This window comes from Amblyraja radiata, chromosome 2 (assembly GCF_010909765.2).
Source record: "Amblyraja radiata isolate CabotCenter1 chromosome 2, sAmbRad1.1.pri, whole genome shotgun sequence".
NCBI classification, from domain to species: domain Eukaryota; kingdom Metazoa; phylum Chordata; class Chondrichthyes; order Rajiformes; family Rajidae; genus Amblyraja; species Amblyraja radiata.
This window is the reverse complement of record NC_045957.1, coordinates 116,020,038-116,047,974: the sequence shown is the minus strand read 5'-3', so window position 1 is coordinate 116,047,974 and position 27,937 is coordinate 116,020,038. Positions and strand designations below refer to the sequence as shown.

At 46.1% G+C, this 27,937-nt stretch overlaps 1 protein-coding gene across 2 annotated transcripts in view; it reads left to right on the top strand.

The window, feature by feature from the left end:
* cap2 (cyclase associated actin cytoskeleton regulatory protein 2) overlaps positions 1-27,937 on the top strand; it is a 145,147-nt gene that overhangs the window by 11,232 nt on the left and 105,978 nt on the right. The window contains exons 2-3 of one of the 2 annotated variants that reach the window (XM_033013917.1): positions 18,887-19,026; positions 23,210-23,310. In XM_033013917.1, coding sequence (XP_032869808.1) covers positions 18,897-19,026; positions 23,210-23,310 — 231 coding nt within the window. In that variant the 5' untranslated portion in view covers positions 18,887-18,896. The remainder of the gene's footprint in view (positions 1-18,886; positions 19,027-23,209; positions 23,311-27,937) is intronic. The other variant, XM_033013924.1, reaches the window with a different exon arrangement.

The following is a 27,937-nucleotide window of genomic DNA, read 5'->3' as shown; positions in this document are numbered from 1 at the left end:
GAGGCACTGAAACTCCAGAGTGGCGCCGTGGTAGAGTTGCTGCCTTGCAGCGTCAGAGACCCGGGCCAGAGCCAGCAGATCCGTTCCCATAGCCTTCTTCCGAGGCCGAATTTGTGGGCCTAGGTGAAGCCTTGGCGTCTAGGTGGACCGTTCCGGTACCGTTCGCTTCCTAGTAGATGCCATGACCTCTATTGTTCTGGCAACACGGATAATCCAGGAAGGCTCTGGGACCAAGGATACTGGAAAATTGGCGAGGGACCTGTACTTCTATCAGATCTACCCTCAAAGGTAGACACAAAATGCTGGAGTAACTCAGCGGGACAGGCAGCATCTCTGGAGAGAAGGAATGGGTGACGTTTTGGGTTGAGACTCTTCTTCAAACTTAGAGTCAGGGAAGAGGGAGACACAGAGAGATGGAAGGGTAAGTTGTGAAAACATCTGTAAGCTGGGTTGGGTCAGAATTGGGAGGTCTGGAACCGGAGCCTTCCTTATCTCTAGTCTCCCTCTTACCTTCTCCCAACTAACAATGATCTACAATGGTGTACATATAGCTGATAAATTTGTATAAGATAATTATAAGCAGCTGAATAAGGGGTGGGAATTAATAAGCTTTGGCTTCTTCCTGCTCCTTTTCGTACACATACGATTTCATTTATAGATATTGTTTATGACACTTTAGAAATATTCTTGTTTTGTTTTTTGTATGCTGTTTCACACTTGCTTTTTATTCTTTTATTCTGTTCGAAATAAAGAATTAAATAAATAGAAATAATAAAATTAAATAATCTATTCTACATTTTCCTAGATCTTCATCCCCTTTGTCCTGTTTTCACACCTCACACTTCCTTATCTATATACTACCTCCCACTCCCCTGACATCAGTCTGAAGAAGGGGACTCTTTGATGCTGCCTGAGTTACTCCAGCATTTTGTGTCTACCTTCGATTTAAGCCAACATCCGCACTTTCCTGCAGATCTACCCTCAACCTCTCTTCCAGAAAAAAGCAATCCGAGTTGTCCAACTTTTCCTTTCAGTTAATATCCTCCATTCCAGGCAACAAACTTCTTTGGCACCCCTCCACAAAACCTCCACGTAATTCCTGCAATGGAGCTAACACTTCGAAACAGCCCCTGTACTTCAAATTGCTCTAGTATTTTATTTAATTCACATGTTTAATCAATAATGTTTTATTATTTTTGTTTAATGTTATTTGTGTCATTCCTAACCGTTACTGTATGTCATGTTGTCACTTGCGGGCGGAGCACCAAGGCAAATTCCTTGTATGTGAATACTTGGCCAATAAACTTATTCATTCATTCAGTCAACGAATGAAAGAAGGTTGATTACATCATTCTTTTTACAAGACACTGGAATCTTGAGTAGCACACCAACTACTGGAGTGACTCAGCGGGTCAGGCATCATCTGAGGTGGGTAGTTGACGTTTCGGGTCGGGACCCTTCAAGACTGGAGGGGAGTTAAGGGGTGGGGCAAGAGCTGGCAAGTGATGGCGAGTGATGGGTGGTTCCAGGTGAGGAAGGGTTGTTCTGGAAGCCACATGGGACGAGATGTCTTCACCACCATCGTGTCCCATGAGGCTTCCAGATCTACCCTCATCGCCCTGAATCCACCTATCACTTGCCCCACCCCTTCCCCATCGCCTCTTTCCACTAACTATCTCCTCGAGTTATGGTGAGGTCTAGTGATCGCAACTCTAGTCTTGGATAGGCTTGGGTAGAGTGGATGTGGAGTCGATGTTTCCACTAGTGGCAGAGTCTAGGACTAGAGGTCTTAGCCTCAGAATTAAACGGCTTTCTTTTAGGCAGGAGATGAGGAGGTGAATCTGTGGAATTCTTTGCTACAGAAGGCTGTGGAGGCCAAGTCAATGGATATTTTTAAGGCAGAGATATATAGATTCTTAATTAGTATGGGTGTTAGAGGTTACGGGGAGAAGACAGGAGAATTGGGTAAGTGAGGGAGAGATAGATCAGCCATGATTGAATGACGGAGTGGACTTGATGGGTTGACTGGCCTACTCCTATCTCCTATCTCCTATGATCTTATGATCTTAGTCATGGTCCTGTTCCAAAATGTCGCCTGTGCATTCACCGCACAATTCATTTTAATGTACCTTCGTTGCTTCTTATGTTTTTTTAGGTCACTTAGATTGATGAATGCGGATATGAGCTTGCTGCATTCTGCTTGTGCCAAAGTACCAGCCTACACTCAGGCAGAAACAGATCACCTTCTCTGCGACTAAATTACTGGCCCAGATAGAGCTTCAGGAGTTGCCTTCCTTGACATTGACCTGTACCAATCACTCTAATCGAAATGCAATATTTTATATGCGGTTGCCTTTTTAATTTTAGATCAATTGGTTTACAAATCAAATGGGAAAATTGTCCACCGGTCATGGTGGTGCAGCGGTAGAGTCGCTGCCTTGCAGCGAATGCAGCGCCGGAGACCCGGTTCGATCCCGACTACGGGTGTGGGAGACACGGTGAATCTCCAACCTCCTCACTGTGATGGAAGGCAAAAGTCTTATCTCTTCCCTTTGTTGTTCCCCCGCGGTCCAGCAGTCCAACTGCAGCGTCGAGGCGACTGGGGCTCACGATGTTAAAGCCCCCGGCGGGAGATGGTAAGTCCCGCGGCCGTTTAAACCGCGCCGGGCGATGCTAGGCCCCGCTCCGAGTCATTTAAACCCCGCGATTCGGGCGGGAGAAGTTGCGGTTGCGGGAGCTCCGAAAAGCGGTCTCCCACCAGGGACCTGCGAGCTCCTGATGTTCCTGTCCACACAGAGGGCAGTGGAGGCCAAAGCACTGGATGGATTTAAGAGAGAGTTAGATAGAGCTCTAGGGGCTCGTGGAATCAAGGGATATGGGGAGAAGGCAGGCACGGGTTATTGATTGGGACGATCAGCCATGATCACAACGAATGGCGGTGCTGGCTCGAAGGGCCGAATGGCCTCCTCCTGCACCTATTTTCTATGTGAATCTTTCATTGGCAGATTGCTTAAAGTTGGAATGCTATCAATGTACTTTCCTGAAGTGCTTGGCAGTAGAGGTACTGATTGATAAAATACATCGATTGATGCTCTTGAACACATCATCAGTGATGTAACCTGGGGTCATAGGGTGTTTCGGGTCTTTCAACATCATACACCCTCACCCAGGCGACCCAGCCGTGGTTGATCAGACCACGACGTGTTCAGGTGGCATTTGCTCCTCCCCATGGACCTCCTCTCCTGTTCCAGAGCCATCTCGAGGCCTTCTCTGCTGCCTCTGTGGTGTTCTTGATGGCCCTTCTCCTTGCCACTCCGTTTATGCCCAGTGCACTCAAGGCTTTGTAGAGCGATTGCCCTGCAAAACCTCTGCAGCCAACCCCGATGAAGATAGCTATTGGTAACGCACTGCTCGTCTTTGATGTGACACTGGGGAAAGATCTTAACTGGGCTTTGATGGAGAATAGTTTTCCATTAAAGTCTATTCTGATGTTGTGCATCTGTTTCCTCAGGTAATATTTCCATGATGTGCTTGTTTGTTTTGCTGCAAATTGCTTCACTGCTGCCGAACTTTTGACAAACAAGTTGATCATTTCTTTAAATAAAATGCCTCTCTATAACAGGCTTACAATGAGTATCTTCATAATCTAGGTACTATTGCAACGTTTAAAGAAAACATTTGTGTGTGGCGCGGTGGCACAGTGGTAGAGTTGCTGCCTCACAGCTCCAGAGGCCCGCGTTCGATCCCGACCACGGATGCTATCTGCTTGTTCTCCTGTGACCTGCGTGGGTTTTCTCCGAGATCTCCGGTTTCCTCCCACACTCCAAAGACGTGCAGGTTTGTCAGCTAGTTGGTATAATTGTAAATTGGTAATGTGTAGGATAGTGTTAGTGTGCGGGGATAGCTGGTCGGCACTGACTCGGTGGGCCGAAGGGTCTGTTTCTGCTCTGTATCTCTAAACTAAATTAAAGTAAACTGAAATTTGGACAGGTACATGGATAGGATAGGTTTAGAGAGATATGGGCCAAAACGCAGGCAGGTGGGACTAGTGTAGATCGGGCATGTTGGTCGACATGGGGAAGTTGGGCCGATGGGCCTGTTTCCACACTGTATGACTGTGTCATTTTGTGAGCAGAATGATTACATTCTGAAGTACGATGAAATTCTAGACCCTCTCTCTACTTGATGGTGACCTCATTTGCGGTCACTAATGCACTCTCTGTTGAATAATTAAGAAAGTGGCAGATGTTTGCTGTGCCTTACGAACCCCGATCAGCTTGTGTACCAAAGTAACGTTGCAGGGGATGTGGATTAATTTCTTGTGATTTTGTTTTTTTGTACTTACAAAATGAACACTGTGCCTATTATCCTCCTCAAAGACTTGGTAATTTTGGGGATTAATGGAAGCATGATGTTTAAACCAACTGGATCTTCATACAGTGTGAGTTTGAATTTAGTTTACTGTCATGTGTACCAAAAGCTTTTCATAAGTGATGGGAGCAGAATTAGGCCATTCAGCCCATCAAGTCTACTCTGCCATTCAATCATGGCTGATCTATCTCTCCCTCTTAACCCCATTCTACTGCTTTCTCCCCATAACCCATGACACCCAAACTAATCAAGAATTTATCTATCTCTGCCTTAAAAATATTCTCTGGCTTGGCCTCCACAGCCTTGCGTGCTAACCAGTCAGCGGAAAGACAATACATGATTACAATCGCGCCATCAACGGCGTACAGATACATGAATAACAATTGGTGCAAGATAAAGCCAATAAAGTCCAATCAAAGATCCGAGGGTCTCCAATGAGTTCAGGACTATCACACCGTTTAAGAACTATCGCCACGTTTAAGAAACATTTAGACAGGCACATGGATAGGACAGGTAGGACTAGTGGAGATGGGACATGTTGCCTGGTGTGGGCAAGTTGGGCCGGTCTGTTTCCACGCTGTAAGACTATGAGTCTACGACTGCTCTCTTGTTGGTAGGATGGTTCAGTTGCCTGAAAACATCCAGTTGTTTTGCTGCATGAGGAACGAGAATATCAGCTAAATGTATTTGTAATAGGAAGAAACTGCAGATGCTGGTTTAAACCGAAGATAGACACAAAATGCTGGAATGGGTGATGTTTCGGGTCAAGACTTGTTTATGTTTGATTGCTTCATGGTCACCTATCCCTAGCTAACAATGATTTAATCAACATTTTCTTTGAACTGCATCCCCTTTCATGTCTCGTTTTCACACCTTGCCCTTCCTTATCTCTGTGTCTCCCTCTCCCCTGACTCTCAGTCTGAAGAAGAGTCTCGACCGGTAACGTCACCCATTCCTTCTATCCAGAGATGTTGCCTGTCCCGCTGAGTTACTCCAGCATTTTGCGTCTTATTTAAATGTATTTGTTCTTTTTTCTTCTCTCTATCCATGGGTTTGTACATTTTGGCACTCTGCTATATGTTACCATGCCATTTACAGCTTGTTATCCCAGACAGAAAAGAAATCGGCAGCAACACTCACAGAGAGTTTTGTTCCTTTTTGCACCTGCCTTCCTGGAATTCCTTGCCATTTTGCTCTGCGATATCTGTTATAGAGTCATAGAGTGATCCAGCGTGGAAACAGGCCCTTCGGCCCAACTTGCCCACACCAGCCAACATGTCTCATCTACACTAGTCCCACCCACCTGTGTTTGGCCCATATCCCTCTAAACCTCCCCTGTCTAAATGTTTCTTAATCGTTGTGATAATATATGCCTCAACTACCTCCATAGCTCGTTCCATACACCCACCACCCTTTGTGTGAAAATGTTACCCCTCAGGCTCCTATTAAATCACTCCCCCACCTCACCTTAAACCTATGTCCTCTGGTTCTTGATTCCCCTACTCTGGGCAAGAGATTATGTGCATCTAGCCCATCTATTCCTGGCTTGATTTGTACACCTCTACAATCCCCCTCATCCTCCTGCGCTCCAGGAATAGAGTCCCAGCTCTACACAACCTCTATAGGCTCACACCCACAGAGTTTTAAGGTGAGTGGAATAAAAACGCATTGCCCTTGCAAACGGATTTGCCTCTTCTTCCTTGGGCCCGAGTTTAATGGAACCAAGAGTTGAGCTTGCGTTAGTGAGGTGGTCAATATAGAATCATCAGAGCAGATAACGAGGATGTTCAGGCCCATTTTGTTTATACTGCCTGATGCAGAGAAATCCATTCATCCCTATTTCCCAGTTCTTTTCCTTAAAGCCATCAAAATATTTCTCGACTTGGGTTGCTTACAAACGCAATGTCGAAAAACAGAAGAAGGGGTCTCGATCCGAAACGCCGCCCATTCCTTCTTTCCAGAGATGCTGCCTCACCCGCTGAGTTACTCCAGAATTTTGTGTCTTCCAATGGTACGAACGTTGAATTCTCAAACTTTAGAAAGTTGGAGTTTGTGCCGGGGCGGCATAGTGGTGCAGCGGTAGAGTTTCTGCCTTACAGCACCAGAGACCTGTGTTTGGGTACGATCCTGATCACTGGCGTTGTCTGTACAGAGTTTGTCCTTTCTCCCTGGGTCCGTGTGAGTTTTCTCTGGGTCCTCCGGTTTCCTCCCACGTTCTAAAGACGTACAGGTTTGTAAGTTAATTGGCTTTGGTAAAAGTTGTCCCTGGTGTGTAGGATAGAACTAGTGTACATGTTTCCACGCTGTATCTCTAGAATCTAAAATGATGTGGATGGTTACAGCAATGAGAGGGCAGAAGAAGCAGAGGCAGGTGCAATTACAATATTTAAAATAGATCTGTACAGGTACACGGATAGGAACGTCTTGAAGGAATATTATCCAAATTCTTAGATAGACATCTTGGGTTGCATGGACGAGTTGGGCAAAGGGGCTTTTTTCTGTGCTTGTCTGACTGACTCCTTAACTCTGAGTGAAGACCTTCCTTGTTGACTACGTAGAAAAGTCCCAGGTTTTCTCTGCAGCGGTTCTGGGTGATCAATTGCTTTGGAAAGATGTTACTGTTCATCATGACATGTCAGCAAACATGAAGGGTGGTGTTATTGATGTTCACTGTGCAGTTTGACTTTAGACTTTTGAGATAGAGCTTGGAAACAGGCCCTTCAGCACAACGAGAATCGCGCCGACCAGCGATCACCCCGCACACACTGACACTATCCTACACGCTAGGCACAATTTACAATTTACGGAAGCCAATTAACCTACAAATCAGTATGTCTTTGGTTAAAAAAAGCTGCACCCGGAGAAAACCAATGCGTTCACGGGGAGAACCTACAAACTGTGCAGACAAAAAGGACAAAGGACAAGGATAAAGGACATTTATTGTCACATACACCAATTGGTGCAGTGAAATTTGAGCTACAGCATCCGTAGTCAGGATCTAACGTTGGTCTCTGGCGCTGTAAGGCAGCAACTGTGCCGACCAGTTCACAGAGGGCACCAGGTTATAGGAAAGATGTTGTCCAGCTGGAAAGGATACAGAGAAGATATACGAGGATGTTGCCAGGACTAGAGGGTCTGAGCTTGAGTCTCTTGCCCAGAGTAGATGAATCAAGGAACAGAGGACATAGGTTTATGGTGATGGGTAAAAAATGTAATAGGAATCTGAGGGCTAACTTTTTCACACAAAGGGCGGTGGGTGTATGGAACAAGTTGCCAGGGGAGGTAGTTGAGGCAGGGACTATTCCAGCGTTTAAGAAACAGTTAGACAGGTACATGGATAGGACAGGATTGGAGGGATATGGGCCAAACGTGGGCAGGTGGGACTAGTATGGCTGGGACATGTTGGCCAGTATGGGCAAGTTGGGCCGAAGGGCCTGTTTCCATGCTGTATCACTCTATAACTCTATAGACACAAAATGCTTGAGTAACTCAGCAGAGCGAGCAACATCTCTGGAGAGAAGGAATGGGCAGAGATGCATATGTTGGTTACGGTCCCAGCAAGTCTTCGTCATGTTTAAACAGAAGGTTTACTTAGAGTCATAGAGTGATACAGTGTGGAAACAGGCCCTTCGGCCCAACTCGCCCACACCGACCAACAATGTCCCAGCTGCCCTAGTCCCACCTGCCCACGCTTGGTCCATAACCCTCCAAACCTGTCCTATCCATGTACCTGCCCAACTGTTTCTTAAACGATGGGATAGTCCCAGCCTCAACTACCTCCTCTAGCAGCTTGTTCCATACACCCACCTCCCTCTGTGTGAAAAAGGTTACCCCTCGGATTCCTATTAGGCTCAGCCTAAATTTTATTGATCTATTCCTCATGATTTTGTATAAATCTATAAGATCACCCTTCATCCTCCTACGCTCCATGGGATAGAGTAGGCTCCAGCCTACTTAACCTCTCCCTATAGCTCACACACTCTAGTCCTGGCAACATCCCTCGTAAACCCTTTCAAGCTTGATAATATCTTTCCTATAACAAGGTGCCCAGAACTGAACACAATATTCTAAATGCGGTCTCGCCAACGTCTTATACAACTCAATACTCTGACTGATGAAGGCCAAAGTTCCAAAAGCCTTTTTGACCACCTTATCTACCTGCGACTCGACCTTCAAGGAACCATGCACCTGTACTCCTAGATCCCTCTGCTCTACAACACTCCCCAGAAGATCCACTGTCCAAGAAGCTTGGTTCGACAGCTTCGGGATCAACGCTATCAAGATTACAAAATGGAACTGGTGCTGCCTCAAGTCTCCAGTTTGTCATTAGCAAGGTGGAAAGGCATTACTCATAAGTTTCCAGTGTTTGCAGTCATGAGCTATTAAAAATATTTTGCTTGGTGTGCATAATGTGAAAAAGAATCGCAGCTCCTCTGTGGATACGGTGCAGTTACGTTTATAATGATCCTGTTTTTTTCACATTTGTGATCAAAATTACCCATCGATGTAGAAACAAAGAACTGTAGATGCTGGTTTATACCCAAAGATAGATACAAAGTGCTGGAGTAACTCAGCGGGTTAGGCAGCATCACTGAAGAAGGGCCCCGGCCTGAAACGTTACCCATCCTTTTTCTCCAGAGATGTTGCCTGACCCGCTGAGTTACTCCAGCACTTTGTGTCTATCATGTGCAATCGATATTTATACTCCACCAGCCCACTCTCCAAGTGGTAGCACTACTTTGCATCTGCTGTCTGGCTGAGAGGCATTTGCAGCTTCCAAACTTGGCCCAGCTTTAATTTGTAAAATCGAGGTACTGCACAAAGACAGAGTGGTGGAGTAACTCAGCGGGTCATGGAGCATCTCAGGAGAACATGGATAGGTGACGATTTGGTTTAGGTCTCGTCCCGAATCCTCACCCATCCATCCTGATCGAACCAGGGGCCACAGTTTAAGAATAAGGGGTAAGCCATTTAGAACGGAGACGAGGAAACACTTTTTCACACAGAGAGTGGTGAGTCTGTGGAATTCTCTGCCTCAGAGGGCGGTGGAGGCGGGTTCTCTGGATGCTTTCAAGAGAGAGCTAGATAGGGCTCTTAAAAATAGCGGAGTCAGGGGATATGGGGAGAAGGCAGGAACAGGGTACTGATTGGGGATGATCAGCCATGATCACATTGCATGGCGGTGCTGGCTCGAAGGGCCGAATGGCCTACTCCTGCACCTATTACCTATTGTCATGTTCTCTCCTGAGATGCTGCCTGACTCGCTGAGTTACTCCAGCACTCTGAGTCTAGTTTTGCTTTTCTTGAAGTTCTGGATCTGGATGTAGTACGCTGAAAAGCTCCAGGTAGAGGAGCATCACTCAGCACTAGAAGCTGGACAATTTTATACTGGACAATTTTTACATTTTTATCAAGCCAATTAACCTACAAACCTGCACGTCTTTGGAGTGTGGGAGGAAACCGAAGATCTCGGAGAAAACCCACGCAGATCACGGAGAGAACGTACAAACTCCATACAGACAGCACCCGTAGTCAGGATCGAACCCGGGTCTCTGTGAGGCTGCAACTCTACCGCTGCGCCACCGTGCCGCACTTTATTTTTATTCCCCTTCCTACGTTCTTGCTTCAGGAGTTTGTCGAGGACCTTCCCTGGTGCAGTTCTCCATTCTACTCCTTGGTGACATCATCCAAAAGGACATTAGTTCAACATTTATATTGGTGACGGTAGATACAAAATGCTGGAGTAACTCAGCGGGACAGGCAGCATCTCTGGAGAGAAGTATTGGGTGACGTTTCGAGTCGAGACCCTTCTTCAGTCTAAAGAAGGGTCTCGACCCGAAACGTCACAATTCCTTCTCTCCAGAGATGCCACATGTCCCACTGAGTTACTCCAGCATTTTGTGTCTTCCTTCGATTTAAACCAGCATCTGCAGTTCTTTCTTACACATTTATATTGCTGACAATGCTGAAATTGGAATGCTTCCAGATTGGTTTTCTGTGCAGTAGATCCCACTGGCGATTGTTTTGGGTAAAAGCACACCATATGCAGAAGTTTCAGTGTCAGTTTACATAGAAACATAGAAAATAGGTGCAGGAGGAGGCCATTCGGCCCTTCGAGCCAGCACCACCATTCATTGTGATCATGGCTGATCGTCCCCAATCAGTAACACGTGCCTGCCTTCTCCCCATATCCCTTGATTCCACTAGCCCCTAGAGCTCTATCTAACTCTCTCTTAAATCCATCCAGTGATTTGGCCTCCACTGCCCTCTGTGGCAGGGAATTCCACAATTTCACAACACTCTGGGTGAAAAAGTGTTTTCTCATCATAGTCTTAAATGGCCTCCCCTTTATTCTAAGAATGTTGCCCCTGGTTCTGGACATGCCCAACATTGGGAAGTCAATTTTTCCTGCATCTAGCTTGTCCAGTCCTTTTATAATTTTATATGTTTCAATAAGAATCCCCCTCATCCTTCTAAACTCCAGTGAATACAAGCCTAGTCTTTTCAATCTTTCCTCATATGACAGTCCTGCCATCCCAGGGATCAATCTCGTGAACCTACGCTGCACTGCCTCAATCACAAAGATGTCCTTCCTCAAATTAGGAGACCAAAACTGTACATAATACTCCAGATGTGGTCTTACCATAGAAACATAGAAAATAGGTGCAGGAGTAGGCCATTCGGCCCTTCGAGCCTGCACCGCCATTCAATATGATCATGGCTGATCATCCAACTCAGTATCCTGTACCTGCCTTCTCTCCATACCCCCTGATCCCTTTAGCCACAAGGGCCACATCTAATTCCCTCTTAAATATAGCCAATGATCTGGCCTCAACTACCTTCTGCGGGAGAGAATTCCAGAGATTCACCACTCTCTGTGTGAAAAACGTTTTCCTCATCTCGGTCCTAAAAGATTTCCCCCTTATCCTTAAACTGTGACCCCTTGATTCTGGACTTCCCCAACATCGGGAACAATCTTCCTGCATCTAGCCTGTCCAACCCCTTAAGAATTTTGTAAGTTTCTATAAGATCCCCCCTCAATCTTCTAAATTCTAGCGAGTACAAACCGAGTCTATCCAGTCTTTCTTCACCAGAGCCCTATACAACTGCAGAAGAACCTCTTTACTCATTCTCCAACCCCTCCACTTTCCCTGACGCTCCCCATTTGTGGACCCAGCCTGTGACTGCTAGATCCCACTAATAGTACTGCACAAAGGCCACATCATCTATTTTAGTAACATTGACTATGGGATAAATGCAGACTTTGGGAACAACACCCCCCCCCCCCTTCCGCCCCCTTGCCTTGCTTCAAACTGGGTGGTGGGTATTTAGACTCAGTGGCCGGAGCAGGTGGGTGGCACTGGTACATTCACAACATTGCCTGTACCCAGTTGAAAAGCGCGTTGCCTCTGGAGGTTTGGAGAGACCATTGGAAGAGAGATCTGCCTCTGGGACAACTCGTGGCCAACAGTTTAGTTCCCATGAGGAGCAGGCAGAACATTGGGGGTTCGAGTCCAACCCCTGGGATCCCTGTGTCACATTTAGTTCAGAGATACAGTGCCCTTTGGCCCACCGAGTCCGCACCAACCAGCGATCCCCCACACACTATCCCACACACGCTAGGGACAATTTATACTTATACCAAGCCTATCAACCTAGAGTTAGGGTTAGGGCTAGGGTTAGGCTAGGGTTAGGCTAAGGGCTAGGGCTGGGGTTAGAGTTTGGGTTTCCTCCCATGCTCCAAAGCCGCACAGGTTTGTATACATTTTCCGTAGCGTGTGTGGGGAATCATTGGTCGCAGGCTGGGTCCACAAATGGGGGGGGGGTGGAGAATGGGAGAAGGGAGGGACAGGGGGAGAAGGGGAGGGTGTAGTGGATAAGGGGGAGAAGAGTGGAGGGGGGAGATGGGAGGAAGAGGTGGGAAGGGAAGAAGGGGGGAGAAGGGTAGGAGGAGTGGAGGAGGGATGGGGGCGGGAGGAGGGATGGGGGAGGGGAGGGGGGGAGTTCAGTCTGCACTCACTGAATCCATCCTCGTGAAAAGTTATAGAGACGGTGATCGGATCTGGAAGCGGACCAATACGTCTATAAATAAAACTACACGACTCAAGACATCTTTTCATTTGCACAATTGATATTATTGTATTAAATCTAATATATTAATGTTTAAAATCTATGCATTGAAGGAAGAATATTTTACAGCCTCAACCCTAACCGGGCGCCACCTGCATGGCAGCATACATCAGCGTGTATGGCGTGCAACTTGACCGTTTTACGGGCGTCAGTCACTGACGCTCCGTTGTCGCCCAAGTGGGACAGGCCCTTAACTTTTTCACACAAAGGGTGGTGGGTGTATGGAACAAGGTGCCAGAGGAAGTAGTTGAGGCTGGAACCATTCCAACGTTTAAGAAACAGTAAGACAGGTACATGGATAGGCCAGGTTTGGGAGGATATGGGCCAAACGCAGGCAGGTGGGGCTAGTATAGTGGAACATGTTTGTCGGTGTGGGCAAGTTGGGCCGAAGAGCCTATTTCCACACTGTATGACCCTGATTCTAAGTCTACAGCAGAGATAGGGATTTTGCCATGAATGATAGGAACCGTTTCTTTGCATGTTTAGCTGCTGCGTTGTTATTGGGTTCACTATATTCTTGTCCTGTGTACAGGGATACATGATAAACTTTGTTTTGTGTGCGATCCAAGCAAATCGTGCCATGCACAGGTCCATCATCGGTAATGCAAAAGGAATTGGAATGCAGACTTTAGTGTTACAGCTGCAGAGAAAGTGCAGATAGAAAAAAAAGGTGCAAGGGCTGCAGTGAGGGAGATTGGAAGATCGGGAATGGGCCCTTATCATATGAAATGTTTGTTCAAGTGTCTAATAACTGCGATGAAGAATCTGTTCTTGAATCTGATCGTATGCACTTTCAAGCTTTTATATTTTCAATCTGACAGGAGAGGGGAGAATGACCGGTGTTCACAAAGTTATAGGAGTAGAATTAGCCCATTCGGTCCATCAAGTCGATTCCGCCATTCAATCATGGCTGCCTCCTAATCCCATTTTCCTGCCTTCTCCCCTTAACCCTTGACACCCGTTCTAATCAAGAAATTGTCTATCCCTGCCTTAAAAATATCCTCCGACTTGGACTCCACAGCCGCCTGTGGCAATGAATTCCACAGATTCACTACCCTCTCACTAAAGAAGTTCCTCCTCACCTCCTTTCTGAAAGAGCTCCCTTTAATTCTGAGGCTGTGACCTCTGGTCCTAGACTCTCCCACCAGTGGGAACATCCTTTCCACATCCACTCTATCTATGCCTTTCATTATTCTGTAAGTTTCAATTAGGTCCCCCCTCAACCTTCTAAACTCCAGCGAGTACAGGCCCAGTGCTGTCAAACGCTCATCATATGCAAGCCAACTCATTCCTGGAATCATTCTTGTAAACCTCCTCTGGACCCTCTCCAGAGCCAGCTCATCACTCCTCAGATATAGGTCCAAATTTGCTCACAGTACTCCAGATACTGTCTGACCAGTGCATTATAGAGCCTCAGCATTACATCTCTGCTTTTGTATTCCAGTCCTCTTGATATAAATGCTAGCATTGAATTTGCCTTTGTTTAGTTTAGGGATACCGTGCGGGAATAGGCCCTTTGGCCCCCTGGGTCCGCGCCGACCAGCGATCACCCCGTGCACTAGCGCTATCCTACAGACCATCATATGTACCGAAACAGAACAATAAAACTCTTACTTGCAGGAGAAGAACAAGTCTGTAACACAGTTCTCAATAGATAACAAAATATAACAAGCAAACAAAGAAAGACACAGGTACACAAAAAAGCTGGAGAAACTCAGCGGGTGCAGCAGCATCTATGGAGCGAAGGAAATGGGCAACGTTTCAGGCCGAAACCCTTCTTCAGACTGAAGAAGGGTTTCAGACTGAAGAAAGGTTTCGGCCCGAAACGTTGCCCATTTCCTTCGCTCCATAGATGCTGCTGCACCCGCTGAGTTCCGCCAGCTTTTTTGTGTACCTTCGATTTTCCAGCATCTGCAGTTCCTTCTTGAAAGAAGTGCTGGAGTAACTCAGCAGGTCAGGCAGCATCTCTGTAGAACATGAATAGGTTACAAAAAAAACCCCAAAGTGCTGGAGAAACTACTTGTATCTGACCCACTGAGTTACTCTAGAAATGCTGCCTGACCCGCTGTGGGTCCCCAGAGATGCTGCCTGACCCGTTGAATAATGCCAGAGATGCTGCTTGACCCACTGATTTACTCCAGAGTTGCTGCTTGTCCCACTTGATTTAGAGAAACAGTGTGGAAACAGGCCATTCAGCCCACCGAGTCCGCACTGACTAGCGATCCCCGTACACTAGCACTATCCTACACACTGGGGACTATTTACAGTTTTTACCGAAGCTCGTCTTTGGAGTGTGGGAGGAAACTGGAGCACCCGGAGAAAACCCACGCAGGTCCCGGGGAGAACGTACAAACTCCATACACACAGCACCCGTAGTCAGGATCAAACCCGGGTCTCTGGCGCTGTATGGCAGCAAATCTACCAGTGCACCACCTTACCAACATTACTCCAGCACATTGTTTGTTTTTATGTAAACCAGCATCTGCAGTTCCTTGTTTCCACATTTAAACAAACAAAGTTCAATACATTAAAAGTAATAATAATAATAACTTTATTTATAAAGCACTTTAAACAACTGCAGTTGCCACAAAGTGCTGTACATGAGAACTCATGGACAAAAAGCTATTACAAACAATTAAAAACCATTAAAATCCGTAAAACGAAGGACTATAAAAAACACACTAAAAATTAAAAGACATTAAAAGCACTAAGAACAGGAGCAATGCCTCAGCCAGTGTCGAAAGCCAAAGAATAAAAATGTGTTTTTAGGGAGGATTTGAAGATGGACAGTGAGGGGGCCTGTCTGATGTGCAGCGGCAAGGTGTTCCAGAGTGCCGGAGCAGCAACAGAAAAGGCTCTATCCCCTCTGAGCTTCCGCTTAGACCTTGGTACCTCAAGGAGCAAAGTAAACCAAATACACAGAGTTTTGGCCAATTAGAAGACATTGACAACAGTGTAGCTGACGTGTGTGTAAATGTGTTTGGGTATGACTGACACATGTTACGTAGTCGAGCTATTTGTGGAAAACAGTTGCTAATGAACAACGAGATAGGACAAGGTTCCTGCAAATGGAATAGAGCAGCAAACAACTGCTAGCAGCAAGAAGCCTCTTAACAAGCAAACAATTCCCTTCCCAAGGCGCTTAAAGGGCCTGTCCCACTTAAGCGATTTATTTCGGCGACTTGCCGGCACCCGTCATAGTCGCAGCAGGTTGCCGAAAATTTTCAGCATGTTGAGAATCCAGAAAAAGGTACGACTCTGGGCGACTACTCACCGCCAAACAGGCGGGGAGAAAAGTTCAGCGTGTCTATAGACCATAGACCATATATACACAATAAATAAACAGATATAGTGCAATAATAACAATAGACTGTTATTGTTCAGAGCTTATTTGAAGTCGTGTTTAATAGCCTGATGGCTGTGGATAAGAAGCTGTTCCTGAACCTGGATGTTACAGATTTACCTTCTTACCGATGGCAACCAGGATGGTGTGGGTCTTTGAAGATAGATTCTTGATTAGAATGGATGTCAAGGGTTATGGGGAGAAGGCAGGAGAATGGGGTTTGGAGGGAGGGATAGTTTAAGAAAGAACCGCAGATGCTGGAAAAATCGAAGGTCAACAAAAATGCTGGAGAAACTCAGCGGGTATGGAGGGATAGATCAGCTATGATTGAATGGAGTAGACTTGATGGGCCAAACAGCCTAATGCTCCTATCACTTTTGACCATATGACCTCCCTGTAACGCAGGCCCTCGATTCTCGGCAACATTCTCATGAAACTTACCTGCACTCTTTCCAGCTTAACGACATCCTACCTGTAGCAGGGTGACCAAAACCAAACACAATACTCCAAATGTGACCTCGCCAATGTCTTGTACAATTTGGAGATTTTATGTCATTTTATTTTTCAGAATCGATGTCATTAATTTAGACAGTTATCTTTTATTTGGGGCCTTGATACTATTGAGGGTGGAGATACAACTTACAGTGTGGGATGCTTCACTCATATTAGTGTTTTCAAAGCTGATTAACCTACAATCCTTGTGTGTTGGATGGAACTGCAGATACTGGTTTAAACCGAAGATAGACACAAAATGCTGGAGTAGCTCTGGAGAGATGCTGCCTGTCCCGCTGAGTTACTCCAGCATTTTATCTCAACCTACAAACCTGTACATCTTTAGAGTGTGGGGTTACACAAATTGATCAGCCATGATCATATTGAATGGCGGTGCAGGCTCGAAGGGCCGAATGGCCTACTCCTGCACCTAATTTCTATGGGAGGAAACCGGAGCACCCGGAGAAAACCCACGCGGCCACGGGGAGAACGTACAAACTCCGTACAGGTAGCACCTGTAGTCCGGATCGAACCAGGTTTTCTCATGCTGTGAGGCTACATCTTTACCATACATGGATAGGACACATTTAGAGGGATATATGGGCCAAGAGCAGGCAGGTGGGACTAGTGTAGATGGGACATGTTGTCAAAGTTTGTTTCTTAAAAAGCAGATAGCAACAAAAAATGTTAAAAGTAGACCATGGCAATCTTTAATTGATTTGTCAGACGGGAGTGGCAACGATCTACATTGAGCACAAACGTTGCTCAGTGCTTCTCGGGCTCCCACTCACAGAACAAAGGGAAGTTAGCACAATTATACATTTTTCTTATCAGTAAAACACTGCTACTAAGTCTGAATGTGGCATGACTGAAAGATTCTGCAGCCTTTCAGAATATAGGAAAGCTGGGTCCAAATCAAGCTCATCCAATAACAAGTTATTACTTATCTCTGGGGCGACAGCTATTTTTTCAATCTTGGCTTTATCGCCTTGAATGAAGCACATGTTATTACTGCAGGATTCCATCTTAATTACTTTATTGAAAAGGCAACCTGTCCTCCATATTGTGTTTGCATATAATTTACAAAGTCATTCAGACTTGGCACCGAGCCATTCTTTTGTTCTACTAGATCATGCTTTTGTAGAAGAATGACTCCATTTTAGATTTGACTATTAGATTTAACTATTAGCTCTTTCAATATTGGTCGGTGTGGGCAAGTTTATAAGTGACAGGAGCAGAATTAGGCCGTTCAGCCCATCAAGTCTACTCTGCCATTCAAGCTTGGTTGATCTATTTCTCCCTCTTAACCCCATTCTCCTGTCTTCTGCCCGTAACCCCTGACACCCATACTAATCAAGAATCTATCTATCTCTGCCTTAAAAATATCCATTGACTTGGCGTCCACAGCCATTTGTGGCAATGAATTACACAAATTCATCACCCTCTCACTAAAGAAATTCCTCCTTATCTCCTTCCTAAAGGAACGTCCTTTTATTCTGAGTTTATGACCTCTAGTCCCAGACTCTCCCACTGGCGGAAACATCCTCTCCACGCCCACTCTATCCAATAGTATTACACTATTCGGTAATTTTCAATGAGATTCACCCCCTCATCCTTCTAAACTCCAGTGAATACAGGCCCAGTGCCGTCAAACGCTCATCATATGTTAACCCACTCATTCCTGGAATCATTCTCGTAAACCTCCTCTGGACCCAATCCAGAGCCAGCACATCCATCCTCAGATATGGGGCCCAAAATTGGTCACAATGCTCCAAACGTGGTCTGACCAGCGCCTTGTGGAGCCTCAGCATTACATCCCTGTTTTTTTTGTATCTAGTCTTGTTGAAATAAATACTAGCATTACGTATGCCGAAGTTGAGCCGAAGGACCTGTTTCCAGGCTAGATTACTCTATGATGCTATTGTGCCACTGTGTCGCCCTCTAGTTTTGGGCACCATGTCTGAGGAAGGATGTGCTGGCTCTGGAGAGGGTCCAGAGGAGGTTTATGAAAATGATCCCAGGAATGAGTAAGTTAAAACTTATGATGAGCCTTTGACGGCACTGGGCATGTACTCACTGGAGATTAGAAGAATGAGGGGGGACACCTCATTGAAACGTACAGAATAGTGAAAGGTTTGGTTCGAGTGGATGCGGAGAGGATGTTTCCACTAGGAGAGTCTAGGACTTAAAGAAAAGTTATTTAAGAAGAGATGAGGAGGTATTTCTTTAGGTGAATCTGTGGAATTCATTGCCACGGAAGTCTTTGGAGGCAAAGTCAGTGGATATTTTTATGGTAGAGATAGATAGATTATTGATTAGTACGGGTGTCGGAGGGTATGTGGAGAAGGCAGATGCATGGGGTTAGGAGAGAGAGAGAGATAGATCAGCCATGATTGAATGGTGGAGTAGACTTGATGGGTCGAATGGCCTAATTCTACTCCTATCACTTATGATCTGGTTGCTTGAGGTTTAACTATATCCTTTTATGCTAAATGCACATTGATCTGTTCCTAGTGTCGACTAATCACTTGCCAATTTTGTGTGTTTCAGAATATCCACAATGGCAGAGTTGGAGGATCTGGTAGAACGTTTGGAGAAGTCTGTCGAAAGATTGGAGTTGGCATCTTTAAAAATACCTGGCGCGCGGTCCCCAGGATCTGATGCCATGAATGGAGACAATGGAGGTAACTGTGCGAAATCCTGCATTCGTTCTTGAATGAGCTTGAGCTTCTCTTAGAATTTATGAGTGCAGATTCACTTCTGTTTAGCCAATAGACAATAGGTGCAGGAGTAGGCCATTCGGACCTTCGAGCCAGCACCGCCATTCAATGTGATCATGGCTGATCATCCCCAATCAGTACCCTGTTCCTGCCTTCTCCACATATCCTTTAAGAGCCCTATCTAGCTCTCTCTTGAAAGTATCCAGAGAAACGGCCTCTGAGGCTGAGAATTCCACAGACTCACAACTCTCTGTGTGAAAAAATGTTTCCTCGTCTCCATTTTAAATGGCTTACCCCTTATTCTTAAACTGTGGCCCCTGGTTCTGGACTCCCCCAACATTGGGAACATATTTCCTTCCTCCAACATGTCCAAACCCTTAATAATCTCATATGTTTCACCCCTCTCATCCTTCTAAATCCCTGAGTATACAAGCCCAGCCACTCCATTCTCTCAGCACATGACAGTCCCGCCATCCCGGGAATTAACCTTGTAAACCTACGCTGCACTCCCTCATTAGCAAGAATGTCCTTCCTCAAACTCGGAGACCAGAACTGCACACAATACTCCAGGTGTGGTCTCACCAGCGCCCTGTACAACTGCAGAAGGACCTCTTTGCTCCTATACTCAACTCCTCTTGTTATGAAGAGAGAGTTAGATTTAGCTCTTTGGGCTAACGGAATCAAGGGATATGGGGAAAAAGCAGGAATGGGGTACTGATTTTGGATGATCAGCCATGGTCATATTGAATGGCGGTAATGGCCCACTCCTGCACCTATTTTCTATGTTTCTAGGTTTAATTTATGGTCACGTTCAGGAGTGAGTTGAGCAGAATTAGGCTATTTGGCCACTTTTTACAGTACATACTGTCAGGTGAAGGCGTAGCCTTGCAACTGGTACCATGTAGTCCAGTTCAACCTTTGGGACATGCTCATCCTTCATGGAAAGTCTGCTTTCCCGGCGGATGAGATCTTTAGGAACCAATGGCTGGACGCAGCAACGCACTGTGGAATGCGAGAGGTTAGTCAGAGCAATGAAGACGACGCGGCCACCCACTGCAGCCAAGAAGTCTCCAGTCGTGATGATTCTTCATACCACTGGGACTCTGACTTCTGCGGCCGAGAGGGTGGGGTTGTTACAGTGCTATAGCTTCTCCACAAACTAACTCACGCACAGGTTTTCTGTGCAGCCCTCTTCTCTGAACTCGTGAGCCAGGTCAGAACTCACCAGAATTGAGACTGCACATCCCGCCATACTCATCACCGACAGGCCACCGCCACCGTACACTCCATCTCAGGGACATCAACGTATTCATTTAAAATAATCACGGCAAGGACAAATCCCTTATTTTGCGAGTCCTCGAGTACTATTTGTCATACTTTGGGTACTTACTGCAACTTCTTGGGGGAAACAGTGACAACCCACTGCAGGGCAAAAGAACATGGAGAAAATAAAAGCTCAGCAGAATTGTCCACCAACAAAATGACCAGGGAAACCGAATGAGTCTTTAAAACGATAAGCTGAGCTCTCCTTAACCCATCTGGATATAAGCAACCAATTTTGGTTTTAATGTGTAGCTGTGTTTATAAAAATAGAGATTTGATATATATCCAACACTTGGGCTAAATTTATTGAAGAATTAGGAAGTATGAGGGTGCGGAAGTATGACAATGATGCAGCGGTAGAGTTACTGCCTTGCAACACTTACAGCGCCAGAGACCCGGGTTCGATCCCGACTATGGGTGCTGTCTGTACGGAGTTTGTCTCCGTGACTGCGTGTGTTTTCTCCAAAATCTTCGGTTTCCTCCCACACTCCAAAGACTTACAGGTTTGTAGACTAATTGGCTTGGTGAATGTAAAAATTGTTCCTAGAATGTGTACGCTAGTGTTAATATGCAGGGGACGCTGGTCGGCGCGGACCCGGTGGGCCGAAGGGCCTGTATCCACGCTGTATTTCTAAACAAAAAAAATATAATTGTGAGGAATTTCCATAATGCCACCAAGTTGAAATTCAATGTAAAAAGAACACAAAACCAAGCCCTTCAGCCCAAAATGTTTATGCTGAACATAATGGCAAGATAAACTGATCTGCACAACTTGCATGTGACCTGTATCCCTCCATTCTCTGCAGATCCGTGCCTTTATTGAAAAACCTCTTTAATCATATTGTCGGATCTGCCTTCACCACCACCCTTGGCAGCCGCTCTCTGGGTAAAAGTGCGAACTTGGGTGGCACGGTGGCACAGGGGTAGAGCTGCTGCCTTATAGCGCTTGCAGCGCCAGAGACAGGGGTTCGATCCCGACTACGGATGCTGTCTATACGGAATTTGTACGTTCTCCCCGTGACCGCGCGGGTTTTCTCCGAGAACTTTGGTTTCTTCCCACACTCCAAAGACGTACAGGTTTGTAGGTTAATTGGCTTGGGTTTGTATAAGTGTGAATTTTCCCTAGTGTGTGTGGGATCACACACACGCACGCACACACACACACACACGTCTTTGGAATGTGGAAGGAGACCGAGGATCTCGGAGAAAACCCATGCAGGTAATGGGGAAAATGTACAAACTCCGTACATACACCACCCGTAGTCAGCATCAAACCTGGGTCTCCGGCGATGCATTCGCTGTAAGGCAGCAGCTCTACCGCTGCACCACCGTCACTCTTGAGTATATATATTTATATACACACACACACACACACACATATATATACACACACACACGTGTGCACACACATATTCATATACACACACACACTGAAATGTTTTACAAACATTTTATGGATATAGCGGAGTACTCTCTTTACATATCTATTCCATTTTGGGATACTAAATAATAGTGCAGAAGACAAAATTAGTCTATGTAGATCAGAGCTTTGAAGATTGTAGTGTTTTAATAGCCTAAGGGAAGAAGCTGTTCCTGACGTTTTCAGGCCCCATATCACCTTCCCAATGGCAGGAATGAAATGAGGGCGTTGCCGGGGTGGTGTGAGTCTCTGATGATGCTGGCTGCCTTTTTGAGGCAGCGACTCCTGTAGATCCTTTCGATGGGGGGAGGTCAGTACCCGTGATGGACTGGGGGCAGTGCTCACCACTTTTTGCAGACTTCTTTCGTTCCTGGGCTGTCGAGTTGCCGAACCAGGCCGTGGTACGACCAGTCAATATTCTCTCTACTGGCAGCAGTGTATTTAAACAGCAAGAGAAAACTAAAACAGCAACTGCAGCAATTTATCCAATACCAACTGGGCAATTTATCCAGAAAAAATGGTGCATTGAAGATAATTACATTATTTGCACACAAAAAAAACGTAATTATGCACCAGTACAGTCACAGGCTTGATTGCCAGAAAAAATCTAGTCATATCTTCAATGGATGGGAGTCGCTCAGTGCATTCCTTATATAACTGATCTTTTTCATGCACCTCTGGATTTTGCTGTGTGGATTTACCTACATAATTATGGTAATTTTGCTTCAAATGTGCTTCATTGGCTGTGTGATACGATTACACTGTGTGATAAGCTAACGGTTTGCGGGTGGCACAGTGGCCCTTCGGTCCACCGAGTCCGTGCTGACCAGCGATCCCCGCACACTAGGGACAATTTACAATTATGCCGAGCCAATTAAGCAGCAGACCTGTACCTCTTTGGAACGTGGGAGGAAACCGGAGCCCCCCTGACAAAAACCACACGGTCCTCGATTCACCTACTCTGGGCAAGAGACACTGTGCATCTACCTGATCTATTCCTCTCATGAATTATTTTTCAATGTTATGAACATGGACGCGCAGAATATCTTGCCCAGAGTAGATGAATCGAGGACCAGAAGACAGGCTTAAGGTGAAGGGGAAAAGATTTAAGCAATCTGAGGGGTAACATTTTTGGACAAAGGGTGGTAGGTGTATGGAACAAGCTGACAGAGGTGGTAGTTGAGGCAGGGACTATCCCAACGTTTAAGAAGCAATTAGACAGGTACATGGATAGGACAGGTTTGGAGGGATATGGACCAAATTAAGACAGGTGTGACTAGTGTAGCAGGGACATGATGGCCGGTGTGGGCAAGCAGGGCCGAAGGGCCTGTTTCCACTTTGACTCTTTAACAATGCTTAATTATTAAGTATTGGATCTTTTTATTTTAAATGTCACTCTTGTACTTCCAGATATGGCACCGTACGTGGAGGCGTTCGACATGGTGCTGATGGGGGCTGTTGCAGACTATATGAAGCACAGCAACGTCATCGGGGAAGATGTGGCGCAGCATGTAAGAAGAATAATGAATCTGCTTTACTGTAATAATAATAATAATAAATTTTATTTGTGGGCGCCTTTCAAGAGTCTCAAGGACACCTTACAAAAATTTAGCAGGTAGAGGAAAAACATGTAAGGGGAATGAAATAAATAGTAGAGACATGACTAGTACACAAAGTAAAGACAGAATACAATTCAAAACACAATATGAGGCAATTAATGCACAGATGAAAAGGGAGTGGGACGTGGGGCTAAGGATAGGCAGAGGTGAAGAGATGGGTCTTGAGGCGGGACTGGAAGATGGTGAGGGACACGGAATTGCGGATCAGTTGGGGGAGGGAGTTCCAGAGCCTGGGAGCTGCCCTGGAGAAGGCTCTGTCCCCAAAACTGCGGAGGTTGGACTTGTGGATGGAGAGGAGACCGGCTGATGTGGATCTGAAGGACCGTGAGGGTTGGTAGGGGGAGAGGAGGTCAGTGAGATATGGGGGGGCCAGATGGTGGAGGGCTTTGTAGGTAAGGACCAGGATTTTGTAGGTGATCCGGTGGGAGATGGGAAGCCAGTGAAGTTGTTTGAGGACTGGAGTGATGTGATGCCAGGATTTGGTGTGGGTGATGAGTCGGGCGGCTGCGTTCTGGACCAGTTGGAGTCGGTTGATGTAGGTGGAGCTGATGCCAAGGAGAAGTGAGTTGCAGTAGTGCAGTCGGGGATGTAGAGGATGATCTTTAAGTGACGCTGCATTGCCCTTGCTTAGGTTGCCACATGTTACTGAAATGTAGGAAGAGTGGGCGGCACGGTGGCGCAGCAGTAGGGTTGCTGCCTTACAGCACCTACAGCGCCAGAGACCCGGGTTCGATCCCGACTACGGGTGCTGTCTGTACGGAGTTTGTACGTTCTCCCCGTGACCTGCGTGGATTTTCTCCGAGATCTTCGGTTTCTTCCCACACTTCCCACACTCCAAAGATCAAGTACAGGCTCACATTTATTGTCACAATTAAGGTACGGTGATATTTGAGTTACCATACAGCCATACAAGTAAAAAGAACACAATACACATTAGAATTTAACATAAACATCCACCACAGTGGAATCAACATTCCTCACTGTGATGGAAGGCGATAAAATCCAGTCAATCTTCCTCCTTTGTTCACCCGTGGTCGGGGCCTTGATCCCTCCGCAGTCGGCTCTATGGTCGGCCCGATGTACAGGCCCTCTCGTCGGGGTGATCGAAACTCTGACGTCGGGACGGATCAGAACACACTCGGTTCCCAAATTGGCCGCTTCTTACCGGAGACCACGGCTTCACGATGTTAAAGACCACGGGCCAGCGGTCAGAGCACTTCTTCTGGCGATCCCCGGCAAAGAATCCCAGGCTCCGCGATGGTAAGTCCGCGCTGCGCCCGCGGCTAGAAGCTCCGAAGACAGCTGCAGTCAGCAGGCCCCCGCGGTCGGAGCTCCAACACTGGTGACCCTCGGCAAAGGATCCCAGGCTCCGCGATAGTAAGTTCTTGCCGCTGAAGCTCTGGGCCGGGCTCCGGCCTGGAAAGGCCGCACCAAACCAGTTGTTAGGCTGCAAGGGGGAGGGCGTAGAAGCGCCAAGGAGAAAATGCATCTCCGTCGAGGAAAGGGACTGAAAACGGTTCCCCCTAATCTCACTCCAACCACCCTCCACATAAGATACTGAGAAACATTAAATCATACATTTAGACACAGTACAAATAATGACAAATGTCGAAAGGACAGACAGGCTGCTGGCGATGTTTCCACTCGCAGCGCCACCCGGTGATGACAGGTTTGTAGGCTTAATTATCTTGGTTATTGTAAAATAATCCCTAGTGTGTGCAGGATAGTGTAAATGCGCGGGGAACAATGGGAGAGGGGATGTAGATGGATTCAATGGAAGTGAGGTTGGCTTTCTGGAACGCAGTGACGACTTCATTGAAATGCATGCTTCTGTACAGGGACAAGTTCATTCTTCAGTCTGAAGAAGGGTCTCGACTCGAAATATCACCCATTCCTTTTCTCCAGAGATGCTGCTTGTCCCGCTGAGTTTACTCCAGCATTTTGTGTCTATATTCGGTTTAAACCAGCATCTGCAGTTCCTTCCTACAACTTAAACCTACAGTGCCCTCCATAATGTTTGGGACAAAGACCCATTGTTTATTTATTTGCCTCTGTACTCCACAATTTGAGATTTGTAATAGACAAAAATCATATATGGTTAAAGTGCACATTGTCAGATTTTAATAAAGGCCATTTTGGTTTCACCGTGTAGAAATTACAGCAGTGTTTATACATAGTCCCCCCCATTTCAGGGCACCATAACGTTTGGGACACAGCAATGTCATGTAAATGAAAGTAGTCATGTTTAGTATTTTGTTGCATATCCTTTGCATGCAATGACTGCTTGAAGTCTGCGATTCATGGACATCACCAGTTGCTGGGTGTCTTATCTGGTGATGCTCTGCCAGGCCTGTATTGCAGCCATCTTTAGCTTATGCTTGTTTTGGGGGCTAGTCCCTTTCAGTTTTCTCTTCAGCATATAAAAAGCATGCTCAATTGGGTTCAGATCGGGTGATTGACTTGGCCACTCAAGAATTGACCATTTTTTAGCTTTGAAAAACTCCTTTGTTGCTTTAGCAATATGTTTGGGATCATTGTCTTGCTATAGAATGAACCGCCGGCCAATGGGTTTTGAGGCATTTGTTTGAACTTCAGCAGATAGGATGTGTCTATACACTTCAGAATTCATTATGCTACTGCCATCAGCAGTTGTATCATCAATGAAGATAAGTGAGCCAGTACCTTCAGCAGCCATACATGCCCAGGTCATAACACCCCCGCCACCGTGTTTCACAGATGAGGTGGTATGCTTTGGATCTTGGGCAGTTCCTTCTCTCCTCCATACTTTGCTCTTGCCATCACTCTGATATAAGTTAATCTTCGTTTCATCTGTCCACAAGACCTTTTTCCAGAACTGTGGTTGCACTTTTAAGTACTTCTTGGCAAACTGTAACCTGACCATCCTATTTTTGCGGCTAACCAGTGGTTTGCATCTTGCAGTGTAGCCTCTGTATTTCTGTTCATGAAGTCTGCTGCGGACAGTGGTCATTGACAAATTCACACCTGACTCCTGAAGAGTGTTTCTGATCTGTTGGACAGGTGTTTGGGGGGTTTTCTTTATAGAGATAATTCTTCTGTCATCAGCTGTGGAGGTCTTCCTTGGCCTGCCAGTCCCTTTGCGATTAGTAAGCTCACCAGTGCTCTCTTTCTTCTTAATGATGTTCCAAACAGTCTGATTTTGCTAAGTCTGGTTGATGCCTGCAGTCCATCCTTTCACCCTTCTTTATTTTTATTTTTAGTCCTGTTAAAAAAAATGTTTGTTGGAGGTCTTCTTTTATGTGGTGGGTGGGGGAGGGGAAGGGGGAAACTTTATTTCTTAGTCCCTACCTGGTCGGAGAGGCGGCTTCCCTCCGAGCTACTTCTTTGTCCCTTCCTCGCGGCCTACCATCGGGCCTGGAACGGCGTCTCCTACCAGACCGGCCAGAACCCCAGCTTCGGCGGCGGCGCAGCACTGAAACACCGTCACGGAGCGGGCGATGCCTTACCGGGTCGCCGTGCGGTAAGCTCCGGAGTGCTGTGACCGCCAACTCCAACATCGAGGATCTGCGGTCTGCGGAGCGTCCAGCCGCGGGCGGCGCTGGATTTAAAACACCGTGGAGCCTGGGATCTCTCGCCGGACCTCGGGAGCCGTGGTCTCCGGGGAGGAAGCGACCCTTCCAGACACTCCAAGCCGCTGAGGAGTGTTTCTCCCGACGCCGGAGCTCCATCATCCGGCAAGAGGGCCTGAAAACATCGGACTGGCTGCGGAGGCCACAAATAGGCCCCAACCTCGGGTGTTTCACAGAGGAAAAGGACTGAACTTTCTAGTGCCTTTCCCCACAGTGGAAAATGTTGATTCTGCTGTTAAATTCTCATGTTAAATTCTATAATGTGTTGTGTAATTTTTCTTTTTTTAAAAAGTTTTATATGGATGTACGGAAACCTAATTATTTCTTCCATGTAAAGCACTTTGGTTTCAACGCGAGTTGATTTAAACGTGCTATATAAATAAAATGTACTTACTTACTCTAACAGTTTTGTTCTTGTTTCTCACTCATAATGGCTTCTTTGACTTTCATTGGCACAACTTTGGTCCTCATGTTGATAAACAGCAATAGACGTTTCCAAAGGTGATGGAAAGACTGGATGAAAGACTAGGTTCTGAGAGCTCTCTTATACCTGCATTAAGGAGGCATTTAAACACACCTGAGCAATTACAAACACCTGTGAAGCCATGTGTCTCAAACATTGTGGTGCCCTGAAATGGGGGGACTGTGTATAATACAAATGTAATTTCTACATGGTGAAACCAAAATGTATAAAAATGGCCTTTAATAAAATCTGACAATGTGCACTTTAACCACATGTGATTTTTTTCTATTACAAATCTCAAATTGTGGAGTACAGAGGCAAATAAATAAATGATGGGTCTTTGTCCCAAACATTATGGAGGGCACTGTATATCCTCTGATTCTTGATTTCCCCACCATGAGTAAAAGATGCATGTGTTCCCCTCATGGTTTTATGCACCACTCATCCC